Genomic DNA, 13804 nt, shown 5'->3' on the forward strand with positions numbered 1-13804 from the left:
ACAGCATGGCACTTGTATATCATGTGTATCTTGTTTATCAATTGCTCTGCATTGGCAAGTTTGTTTGTTTGTTTGTTTGTTTTTTTAATGCAAAAACACAATCAGCTCATTTTGAATTGTCTTGACAGGTAGGCCTACATCGAAGAGAAGTTTGACAAGTAGTGACTGCATGGTGAGTAATGCTGCACCGTCTGTTCTCTGTAATCTGTGTAATAATCCCTGATTTGGCCAGCCATATGGTGGTGTATCAAGTCTTGATGTCAGAACTTATTATCTATCAAAAAGGGCAGTCAGTATTACGCCAACATGCAGACAAATAGTGTCACAACATATATATATTAAATATCTGGGGGGGGGGGTAGGGGAAGACTAAAAGTACAACTGTATAACGGAAACTTTCATCAAATCTGATTTCAATCTGAACACAAACGAACAAACGTTGCAGGGAATAATATACCAGGCATATTTACAGCACAAACAATCATATAACACAGCACGACAATAGAGCCTACAAACAAATCAAAATGGAAAGAGATGACAAGCTCTGGATAGGAGTGGCAAATCTAAATGTTTTTCCCACAGGAATTTATATAAACTGCTATACTGCTATATTGAGAGCTCATCATTGTTGCCATCCTTTCAACACAGGAGGAATTTTTAAATTTTAGTTATTGAAACAGTAACTGAATAAAGTGTAGTACAAGCCAGTGATGCTGTGTCCCAGAAAAATGTCTTATTCATTCACTTACCCATTTTATTAATTCCTTTTTTTCTGTTATTGATGGTTCCTACTGTAATAAAACTGCCTGCATTTACTATGGAGACGAGTGTGAGTTTTCTCCACAAACTTTCAAAAACACACTACATTTGTGAGTGTAAGTGATCAAAGTTCTACTCTGACGCTATAATGAAACACTACTGTGAGCTGTAGACAATTGGATCAAGAACACGGGCATGGCAATACTTGTCATGACTGTAATGCACACTGACTGTGTGATTCACATAATACCACCATGGGGCAAACAAGGTCACAAAGGGAGACACCCACCTTTGAAATTGAGCGTTTCCTGTGACCTAATAGCTTCAACAGATTTCTGCATCAAGAAGTCCGAAAAAAAATCTCTTTTTACTGATAACTCATCAACATATAAATGTAAATGAAGAATTTGTCAACAAGTATCTCAAAATCACACAATACAAGTAATAATCCCAGTAGTCAAGAAATTAGGGTATTCAAAGTGAGTTAAAATCCAAAAGTTACTTTGGCAATAGATTCTATTATCACATCTAAAGTCTTCAAGAAAGAGAAATAGAGAATAGAGGACAGAAAAAAAAAATCATTTAAAGGTCTTCTGCAAATACTGATATTTGACAAGAAAAAAAAATTAAAAGATTTTTAATTTCAACTTTATATTGATAATAACCTTCATGGCGATAAATTTTGCATTTGCAATTTTCTGCCACTAGAGGGAGCAATGCAGATATTTCATAAATAAGGCCTACAGCACTCCCATTCATTTTTAATCTCATTCACAGTCAATATCACGCAAACACACATGTGAGAAAGGATAATGCACCAACATTTCATTCAATTTCTGCATCATCTGCATTACAAAATATGACAATACCATGCAAATTAAATCATAGTATTGGAAAATTGACAGCAACATGTATCCCAAGCAGAACGTAGTAGAAAGAGTCATATCTGAGCACATCTCTCTCATCAGACCAAATCACCTATCCCAACACCCACTGGTCCTGACGTCGTCAGAAAACTGAGGTCGGCTTGTAATTAAAGGGATTTGATTTCCTTACACAGAGTGTTTGCTTTCTACTCAATTCTGGACAGATTTTGCTGATTGAACAGCCTAAATGTTTCTGGTTTGGGAGTAGTTTGTGGGACTACACAATAAGGTGGTATTGTGCTGGTAGTCACATACCGAATGCTGTCAGCTTCTACTCATGTACTTCAGCGGGAGTTTAGTACACAGAGTCAGCTAACTAATGTCAACAATCAACAACCAGGATAATGTGCAAAATGTCTGCACAATCCAAGTCTCCAGCTTGCTACAGGGTCCAGGAGAGAGAATCTCCTGTTGAAGAGATGCTTGGGGTTGGGCATCTCTGTACTTCATATAAAAACTCTGCATGTCACTGTTTCAAGACTGCTGCTTTGACATAGCATCAGAAGGTATTCTATAGAAACTATTGTTAGTTGCTGTTTTTTTTCTCTCTTTACTTCATGGCACACATTTTTCACATATTATTTACCTCAGCTAATACAGCAGATGCATATATACTATATTGTGTATGAATGTGAAATTAATCCAAGAATAACAATAGCTTTTGCTAGGTAGACCAGACTAAATTCTATATTGTAAAGCAAGATATTTTCATGGCATGAAATTTTCAGAAATTGGAGCCAGAATTTTTTTTCTTTTCTTTTCTTTTTTTCTTTTTTTCTTTTTTTTTTTTTTTTGGGGGGGGGGGGGTTGTTTGTTTGTTTTTTCTGGCATAAAATTTTCGCAAATTGTCACTGGTATTCAACACATAGTATAGACAAGAACATTCACATGCATTTTAATTTCGCAAATCTTTGCAATTAAAATGCACGCAAACATTAATTGTTTTACAGTAAAGGGCTAAATTTTGATGTTTTTGAATATCTTTACAGCAGCAGTCCCAGAAGAGTGCATCACATCTTTGTGTTTTGGGGAGGCCTCTGTGTACATTTTTGTCAGATTTCAATCTTTGCTTAGAAGTTAGATTATTTTCCAAATTTTACATGCCTTTTCGCTAATGGAATAATCACAGTTTAATCATGACATAAAAGTGGTACATAGGTACTGTTATTTCTCCCAATGTGGTAGTACCTATGAATCCACTTGGTATACCACTTGGTTCTAGATTATACTTATATGCCATTTATATAATAGCAAACCATGTGCCCCATATTGGTGAATGATAGATAAGTAATTGATATTTTTTAGTCATGCTGATTGTTGTCATCTTAGTATGTATTTTTTATACCGTGTAAATCTATTATTTTTTTTCACAGTTTTACCAAGTAATTATGAACATATGTATGTGTGTATATGATTACTATGTATTTTTTTTAAATGCAATAATGACCTTTTATATTCTATCGTATACAACTGTATGTCACTCCACAATTGAGCCACTTGGCTGCCATGGCAGTATTCTCAATAAACCAGACTGAATTGAATTGAATTGAAAAAAAAATCTTAAAATACCGACAGCAAAGGGTAAATTCAATGTAAAGGATCAAAATTAATCTTTAAATGCCATCAATAATCAAGTATGTGTGTCCTGCTTGAAAATTAACGCAGCACAGATATCATAACATGCCTCTACTTACCAGTAAGTTTAAGCTCCCTTGGTAGAAACTTGGAGTAGACGTAGGCCCCAGGGAGTTGGCCCTGGGCTGGAGAGGAAACAGACGCCATCACAAGGCCTTTTGAAGAGAGGTCTTCTCCGTCTTTTCTGTAAAGGATATAAAACAGGCAATGTATATCATCACATCTATTCTACATGATCATATTGTTTCAGGGAGAAGCTACAACCCTGTATCAGCTAAAGGGGCCATGTAAGTGGTTGGAGCAGAAATACACTCAGTGTATGTACATAATAGAAGTCTTAGAAAAACTTAAGCTGGTTTGGAATAAGACAACTCATTTCATAAAGATGATACCTGCTTACACTGCAGCAACTAAAGGTAGTTGGTCCTAGGCATCATTACCATTTGAATTTTGTCATATATATATTTTTTGTTAGTTACTTCTGATATGCTACATGCAAAGGACTTCATCCTAGTGAGTTCATGCCTGAAATGAAGGTTGAATTGCTGTTATATGACGATGACTAGCAACTTCTTTGCATTTGCTGACTTATATAAGGTTAACTTCACATCATTTGCACTATAATAAAAAATATAAAAAAAACATTTCACTAGTGGAGAAAAAACACACAAACTATCTCATTAAGTTTGTCAAAATCATCCCGGCCAGAGACATAAGATCACATTCTCATTGCATTAAATGTTACTAGAGCATTGGCATTTCTAGATAATGTTCACTTAGAACTTTATGGAGGAAGAAATTAAAGAGATGTCTGACCTCTTTGAAGAAATGAACGTTGCAGCATCAACCAGGTATGCACATAGAGTTGACACAGTAAATGTTGTATCACTGGCCTGGAGTCAAAAAAAGGTAAAATAAATAGAAACTGGATTAGAAGTACATGAGTTGATGTCTGTCAGTGAGCACTTTTTTTAAATAGCAAGGAAGATGACAGAACCTTTCAAGGTTTGATACTGCTGAGCCAACTTCTGTTACTGTACTGGATCAAAGACTGCATGTACCTTGCATTTCATACATATATTCAATGAATAGAGACTAGTAAGGGAATATAGCATGTTGTTAGATTTGGAATTGAGATTCAAAGTGAAGGCCTGAGAAATAAGTATTTCAAAGAAGTGAGGTTAATGATTCCCCCATCTGCCCCCCCGAGATGATACACACTGCATGTTTCGTCACCTCACACAATATTTCAGCAGGCTCTTAATTCCGTCAGTTGGCCAATGAGTGAAATTTGCAAACATCAAAAGCCCAAAAAATTATGTCATGTGCAGGTCACGTCAAAGATACTGCTCCTACTGTTCCGGGAAGGATAAACTGGAATCATGAGGGTCGTTTCCATCCACATTAGGCTTTGTTGAGTGAAAGACTATTTCCAGCTAAAACAGTCAGTTCCGAATGACAAAGTGGCATGATCAAATGCCCATGCTACACACAGGATTTAGTGACATTGCATTAGGTTGAAACAATGCACACAAAGACTGTAATAGAATGCTTAAGCATTGAACTTCAAAATACCACTTACAACTTTTTTGTCGCGAGACACTTGTGTGTGTGCGCGTTTTTAATTTATATATAATGTATTTATGTCAATCACTGCATAATCTCATGACCAATTTGAAAGAATCGTTTGGTAAAGATCTTAACACCAATTAGTATCGATGTTTTCTGTGAGACCACCAAGACATCCCCCCCCCAAAAAAAAAAAAAAAAAAAAACAGGTTGGGCTGAAGGCTTGTTTCAAAAAATTTAACATGCTGAACATGATTGACGTAACAACGTAATGGCACAATTCCTGTACCAAGACAGTATTACCTGCGGATGACTTGCATAAAAGTCCAGGTTGTCTACAATGATAACATCTGGACAGGAACTCAGCGTGTGGATTCTACTGAGGTAGGTAAGAATACTGGTCCGGTCTTGAAAGTACCTGGAGCAGAAATCAAGGATGAAGGGAAGGCAAGAACAAATTTATTGCAAGAGTTTACGGCTAGGAGCACTACATGTATATTGGCTAATCAGCCACTGTCTGATGTAAGATGGCAGCCCTGGCAAGTAGCCAATGGCTCACACATCATTACACTGAAACCTCCAGGGTGCTACATAAGCACTTGCCCGATTGCCCGGGGCAAGTGAAAATCAAAGTCGGGCAAGTGTTTTGGAACAATGAGAAAAATGCTTGCCCGAATTGAGGGTATCGACATGCGCCAATACGTAGGTGCCGTGCGCAGAGCAGCGTTTTATAAACCCTTGGCTTTACAAGTGATTTCTTATATCTTTAACCAGTACGGTAGTTAGAGTTTCTTTTTGGTCAAGTATAATTCATGTACGGGCAAGTGTTCTGCAACAGTTTGAAAATTTGCTTGCCTGACCGGGCAAGTGGTAACAAAAAGTTATGTAGCACCCTGACTTCTCTTGGTTTCCAGCCTAAATGATAAAAGAAAGGAATGGCCTATTGCAAATATGGGTCCTGCAATTGCCACTTTCATATCAAACTGATCAAATCATCTTAATCTACATATAAAGTAAAATTCCATTAATGATATGACAGAAGATGTCTCAAGAACCCAGGGTACATTTTCTTTGCTATTTCCTCATTGAAAACACATGAAGGTACTCAAAACATAATGACAGGTTGTGTGAGTGACCGCTACAAACTAATTACACGGTGATATGATGCATGACTGTGGCAGTGAATGAAGCTGATGAAGACGGCTGGACTTGGCATAAATTTTACCATCATTAACCTGTTGAGGATGAGTCATGAGTACACTCAGGCAGGTATCTACGGGAAATGTGTGTAGTAGCAAAATCATGCCATCCTCAATGGGTTAAAAACAGCATGATTTCTCAGTACTTGAATTATCACACAATCACATCATCCATGGAGAAATACTAATATTGATGCAGTGTAACTGTGAAATTTATTCTGGGTTTCTAGAGGCGACACTACAGGTACTTACATTATATTGATTTGCTTCATCAGCAATGGATCTTGCAGTGGAGCACCCTCAACTGATGGGGGCAGTGACTTGAACTTTGTAGGTGTGATGAAGACAACACGATGTCCATCGTGGGCACAGGAAACAGCACACTGAAACAAGAGGGCTGTCTTGCCACTGCAACAAGGTTTGCAAAGTATGATATGAACAACAGGCATTCAATTTTTTTCTCTAGGCACGAAAAGCCTGAATAAAAATGAATCATCAGAAGTGTTCTTTTACAAGTTTCCATACAATATCTACTCATACACAGAATCAGATGAATGATAAGCCATGAGAGGTAGTAATAAATGTGGTACACTAACTAACAGCATCAATGTCAGCGGCTTGCGGGACGAGTTCTTTGGCACCCTTGACTGAATTTTTTAAGACTATCCTTTGTCCAAAGGCTTTTAAGAACATTTTTAAGGTCAGAAGCAATGATGAAAACTACAATTTTCCTTAATTCCATCTGAAAAGCACTAAACTGTAATCATCATTTTCCTTTTGCCCTAAATTTTTGTTAAAAAAAGAAATAAACCCAATTTTTTTTTTAATTATACAATTACCTGTACAATGACAAGTCATGCCAGAAGTTTGCCTAAAGTGTTGAGAATTGTCATTGTCATTATCAATTGTCAATTGATTTCCTTGTTTTCAAAATTGAATCCATGAAACAATGGAAAAATGGTGCACAAAGCATTATTGAACCAAGTTGAGATTTGTTTTCATCAAAAGAACTGCCTCAGAACTCTTTCAAAGTCTAACCAAAAGGGTATCATACACCTCCTTGATCTGACTCTGAACTCTAAACTTTGTAGGCAATATGTGGAGAGGCTAGGCAACTGAGCACAAACTAGCACAGTGCAATACAATCAAATCAAACATAGCCATCATAGACACATTCTAATGCCCAACTTAAACACCATACATTTTCACAACTCTTCATCCAAATTCACTTTGAAAATTCAGGGCTAGTTTCAACAGTCGACACATCTTGCCCAAATTTTTGATGAAACCATTCTGAATAAAACAGTCCATATATAAACATGGGTGCTTGCAAAATTGAGTTTAGAATATGAATAATAATATGAAAAATGAATGAAAGTGTAGCCAAGATGTGTAAAGACTAAAGTTTCATAAAGCATGGCATGAGACTTGTATATTCATGTGCAATGGTCTGTCTGCATCTACATGATGTGATTATTCAATACTGATAGCACCCACCTGACCTGGATACCCCTTGCTACAGTGCATGATGAATGGAAGTCCAAAGCCAAGAATCCACCTGACTACTGTAGACATATTGGGTGAATTTGCTGATGGCAGGGCCACGGGTGATGGCTTTTTGTTTACCAGGCCACGACAAAGATGTTTGCATAATTTATGATTTTAACAAACTTATTTATTAACAAAACAAATTGAGTATACTATCCCATTGCACTGTAATCATAAAACATCCGGCCAAACATCCATACTTTAAACACAAACAACTTATAAACAGAAACTTGAAATCTATTCATGATGAATTTGAACTGTCTGTGGTCAGTGCAGTGTGGATCAGGCACAGGGCAGGTTAAAATGCTTACATGAAATTGAACGTATGGGGCTAGGCCGACAGCGAACTTCAGTTCTAAACCCAGGTAAGATAAACCACTGTAGTCATAAATTACCTTTCCTTGTCCCCTGTGATAAGACATTTCATTTCATTCTTCAAACAATGCTGCAGTAGTCCACTATACTGGCATGTGCTGTCTCCTGACGTTGTTTCCTGAGACCGAGATGTGAATATCCTCGATGAAGAGGGGAACATCAGCTACTGCCCGTTAGCGATCGACGGAGTGCCATCCGCTCATTGGTCCGTTAAGGAGGTGCGGAAGCACGAAAACAGTGCGATCCCGTACGTAGAATCCCCGGCGAATTACCAATAATTGCAACCGTTCAATTTTAAAGGATTCAAAACAGAATTCTAAGCAAATCAAGCCTGGTTTTGGATTAGATACCAAGTACAAATATATCAATACAACACTAAAAGTAGTGGTCCGAATGAGATATTATACCACAAGTTCACTGTTGGATCGGCATACGGCGGCAAGTACGTGGTATGCTGCATATTAAACGCACAAGTACAGTACGTGCGAGCGGATCTACTCATTAGACTGTACTCAACAGTCGTTTCATTAGTGTACTGAAATGGAGAGTTTCGATATGCTCCAAGTCTTTCACTCTTGGAGCAGACAGAGACATCTACCATTAATTGCAACCACAATTAGATCTTCATGTCAGATGAACTGTATAAATAGAATAAAACAAACAAACTTCCAAGTAAGGCAAACAGATTTTGAGAGATAATGTAAGAATTATTTGATTATAGGTCAACAGTCAATGCCGGTCATCAGGGCCTACTGGATATCATACGGCAACATGCCAGTCAGTCCTACTGAATATCAATAGTATGGCAACATGCACCAGTTATCACCCCTACTAAATATATTATTTCAAGGAGCCAGTCAGTCCATGCCGGTCAGTCCTACTGACTATATCATGTATGGCAACATGCCGGTCAGTTCCACTAAATAAATCATGTATGCTGGCAACATGCTTGTCACTCCTACTAATATCATATGGCAACATGCAGGTCAGTCCTACTGAATATATCATATGGCAACATGCCGGTCAGTCCTACTGAATATATCATGTGGCTACATGCCGGTTAGTCGTACTGAATATATCATATCTGGCAACATGCCGGTCACTCCTACTGAATATATCATATATGGCAACATGCCGGTCAGTCCTACTGAATATCATATGGCAACATGCCGGTCACTCCTACTGAATATCATATGGCAACATGCCGGTCACTCCTACTGAATATCATATGGCAACATGCCGGTCAGTCCTACTGAATATCATATGGCAACATGCCGGTCACTCCTACTGAATATCATATGGCAACATGCCGGTCACTCATACTGAATATATCATATGGCAACATGCCGGTCAGTCCTACTGAATATATCATATATGGCAATAGGATGCCGGTCAGTCCTACCGAATATATCATTATGGCAACATGCCGGTCACTCCTACTAATATCATATGGCTACATGCCGGTCAGTCGTACTGAATATATCATATCTGGCAACATGCCGGTCAGTCCTACTGAATATATCATATATGGCAACATGCCGGTCAGTTCTACTGAATATAGCATACATGGCAACATGCTGGTCAGTTCGACCAAATATCATATGGCAACATGCCGGTCAGTCCTACTGAATATATCATATATGACAACATGACGGTCAGTCCTACCGAATATCATATGGCAGCATGCCGGTCAGTCCTTACTGAATATCATATGGCAACATGCCGGTCACTCCTGAATATCATATGGCAACATGGCGGTCAGTCCTACTGAATATCATATGGCAACATGCCGGTCAGTCCTATTGAATATCATATGGCAACATGCTGGTCACTAGCTCCTACTGAATATCATATGGCAACATGCCGGTCACTCCTATTGAATATCATATAGCAACATGCTGGTCACTAGCTCCTACTGAATATCATATGGCAACATGCCAGTCAGTCCTACCGAATATATCATTATGGCAACATGCCGGTCACTCCTACTAATATCATATGGCAACATGCCAGTCAGTCCTACTGAATATATCATATGGCAACATGCCGGTCAGTCCTACTGAATATATCATATGGCTACATGACGGTCAGTCGTACTGAATATATCATATCTGGCAACATGCCGGTCAGTCCTACTGAATATCATATGGCAACATGCCGGTCACTCCTACTGAATATATCATATATGGCAACATGCCGGTCAGTCCTACTGAATATCATATGGCAAAATGCCGGTCACTCCTACTAATATCATATGGCAACATGCCGGTCAGTCCTACTGAATATCATATGGCAACATGCCGGTCACTCATACTGAATATATCATATGGCAACATGCCGGTCAGTCCTACTGAATATATCATATATGGCAATAGGATGCCGGTCAGTCCTACCGAATATATCATTATGGCAACATGCCGGTCACTCCTACTAATATCATATGGCTACATGCCGGTCAGTCGTACTGAATATATCATATCTGGCAACATGCCGGTCAGTCCTACTGAATATATCATATATGGCAACATGCCGGTCAGTTCTACTGAATATAGCATACATGGCAACATGCCGGTCAGTTCGACCAAATATCATATGGCAACATGCCGGTCAGTCCTACTGAATATATCATATATGACAACATGACGGTCAGTCCTACCGAATATCATATGGCAGCATGCCGGTCAGTCCTACTGAATATATCATATGGCAACATGCCGGTCAGTCCTACTGAATATATCATATGGCTACATGACGGTCAGTCGTACTGAATATATCATATCTGGCAACATGCCAGTCAGTCCTACTGAATATCATATGGCAACATGCCGGTCACTCCTACTGAATATATCATATATGGCAACATGCCGGTCAGTCCTACTGAATATCATATGGCAACATGCCGGTCACTCATACTGAATATATCATATGGCAACATGCCGGTCAGTCCTACTGAATATATCATATGGCAACATGCAGGTCAGTCCTACTGAATATATCATACATGGCAACATGCCGGTCAGTCCTACCGAATATCATATGGCAACATGCCGGTCAGTCCTACTGAATATATCATATATGGCAACATGCCGGTCACTCCTACTGAATATATCATACATGGCAACATGCCGGTCAGTCCTACCAAATATCATATGGCAACGTGCCGGTCAGTCCTACTGAATATATCATACATGGCAACATGCCGGTCAGTCCTACCAAATATCATATGGCAACATGCCGGTCACTCCTACTGAATATCATATGGCAACATGCCGGTCAGTTCTACTGAATATCATATGGCAACATGCCAGTCAGTTCTACTGAATAAATCATGTATGGCAACATGCCGGTCAGTCCTACCGAATATCATATGGCAACATGCCGGTCAGTCCTACTGAATATATCATATATGGCAACATGCCGGTCAGTCCTACCGAATATCATATGGCAACATGCCGGTCAGTCCTTACTGAATATCATATGGCAACATGCCGGTCACTCCTGAATATCATATGGCAACATGCCGGTCAGTCCTACTGAATATATCATATGGCAACATGCCGGTCAGTCCTACTGAATATATCATATGGCAACATGCCGGTCAGTCCTACTGAATATATCATATGGCTACATGCCGGTCAGTCGTACTGAATATATCATATCTGGCAACATGCCGGTCAGTCCTACTGAATATATCATACATGGCAACATGCCGGTCAGTTCGACCAAATATCATATGGCAACATGCCGGTCAGTCCTACTGAATATATCATATATGACAACATGACGGTCAGTCCTACCGAATATCATATGGCAACATGCCGGTCAGTCCTTACTGAATATCATATGGCAACATGCCGGTCACTCCTGAATATCATATGGCAACATGGCGGTCAGTCCTACTGAATATCATATGGCAACATGCCGGTCAGTCCTATTGAATATCATATGGCAACATGCTGGTCACTAGCTCCTACTGAATATCATATGGCAACATGCCGGTCACTCCTATTGAATATCATATAGCAACATGCTGGTCACTAGCTCCTACTGAATATCATATGGCAACATGCCGGTCACTCATACTGAATATATCATATGGCAACATGCCGGTCAGTCCTACCGAATATATCATTATGGCAACATGCCGGTCACTCCTACTAATATCATATGGCAACATGCCAGTCAGTCCTACTGAATATATCATATGGCAACATGCCGGTCAGTCCTACTGAATATATCATATGGCAACATGCCGGTCAGTCCTACTGAATATATCATACATGGCAACATGCCGGTCAGTCCTACCGAATATCATATGGCAACATGCCGGTCACTCCTACTGAATATATCATATATGGCAACATGCCGGTCGTACTGAATATATCATATCTGGCAACATGCCAGTCAGTCCTACTGAATATCATATGGCAACATGCCGGTCACTCCTACTGAATATATCATATATGGCAACATGCCGGTCAGTCCTACTGAATATCATATGGCAACATGCCGGTCAGTCCTACTGAATATCATATGGCAACATGCCGGTCACTCCTACTGAATATCATATGGCAACATGCCGGTCACTCATACTGAATATATCATATGGCAACATGCCGGTCAGTCCTACTGAATATATCATATATGGCAATAGGATGCCGGTCAGTCCTACCGAATATATCATTATGGCAACATGCCGGTCACTCCTACTAATATCATATGGCTACATGCCGGTCAGTCGTACTGAATATATCATATCTGGCAACATGCCGGTCAGTCCTACTGAATATATCATATATGGCAACATGCCGGTCAGTTCTACTGAATATAGCATACATGGCAACATGCCGGTCAGTTCGACCAAATATCATATGGCAACATGCCGGTCAGTCCTACTGAATATATCATATATGACAACATGACGGTCAGTCCTACCGAATATCATATGGCAGCATGCCGGTCAGTCCTACTGAATATATCATATGGCAACATGCCGGTCAGTCCTACTGAATATATCATATGGCTACATGACGGTCAGTCGTACTGAATATATCATATATGACAACATGACGGTCAGTCCTACCGAATATCATATGGCAACATGCCGGTCAGTCCTTACTGAATATCATATGGCAACATGCCGGTCACTCCTGAATATCATATGGCAACATGGCGGTCAGTCCTACTGAATATCATATGGCAACATGCCGGTCAGTCCTATTGAATATCATATGGCAACATGCTGGTCACTAGCTCCTACTGAATATCATATGGCAACATGCCGGTCACTCCTATTGAATATCATATAGCAACATGCTGGTCACTAGCTCCTACTGAATATCATATGGCAACATGCCGGTCACTCATACTGAATATATCATATGGCAACATGCCGGTCAGTCCTACCGAATATATCATTATGGCAACATGCCGGTCACTCCTACTAATATCATATGGCAACATGCCAGTCAGTCCTACTGAATATATCATATGGCAACATGCCGGTCAGTCCTACTGAATATATCATATGGCAACATGCCGGTCAGTCCTACTGAATATATCATACATGGCAACATGCCGGTCAGTCCTACCGAATATCATATGGCAACATGCCGGTCACTCCTACTGAATATATCATATATGGCAACATGCCGGTCAGTCCTACTGAATATCATATGGCAAAATGCCGGTCAGTCCTACTGAATATATCATATATGGCAACATGCCGGTCACTCCTACTGAATATATCATACATGGCAACATGCCGGTCAGTCCTACCAAATATCATATGGC

At 39.5% G+C, this 13804-nt stretch overlaps 1 protein-coding gene across 1 annotated transcript in view; it reads right to left on the minus strand.

The window, feature by feature from the left end:
* Nucleotides 1-8063, minus strand: part of LOC139710830 (ATPase SWSAP1-like) — a 29563-nt gene extending 21500 nt beyond the window's left edge. Inside the window, exons 1-5 of the mRNA XM_071622749.1 lie at nucleotides 8032-8063; nucleotides 6341-6496; nucleotides 5193-5307; nucleotides 4137-4213; nucleotides 3380-3504 (exon numbers count right to left, since the gene is read on the minus strand). Coding sequence (XP_071478850.1) covers nucleotides 3380-3504; nucleotides 4137-4213; nucleotides 5193-5307; nucleotides 6341-6496; nucleotides 8032-8063 — 505 coding nt within the window. The remainder of the gene's footprint in view (nucleotides 1-3379; nucleotides 3505-4136; nucleotides 4214-5192; nucleotides 5308-6340; nucleotides 6497-8031) is intronic.
* Nucleotides 8064-13804: the final 5741 nt, after the last annotated feature.

The sequence above is a fragment of the Diadema antillarum genome, unplaced genomic scaffold, assembly GCF_040938485.1.
Source record: "Diadema antillarum isolate AM-2024a unplaced genomic scaffold, OU_Dant_1.0 seq00001573_RagTag, whole genome shotgun sequence".
NCBI classification, from domain to species: Eukaryota; Metazoa; Echinodermata; class Echinoidea; order Diadematoida; family Diadematidae; genus Diadema; species Diadema antillarum.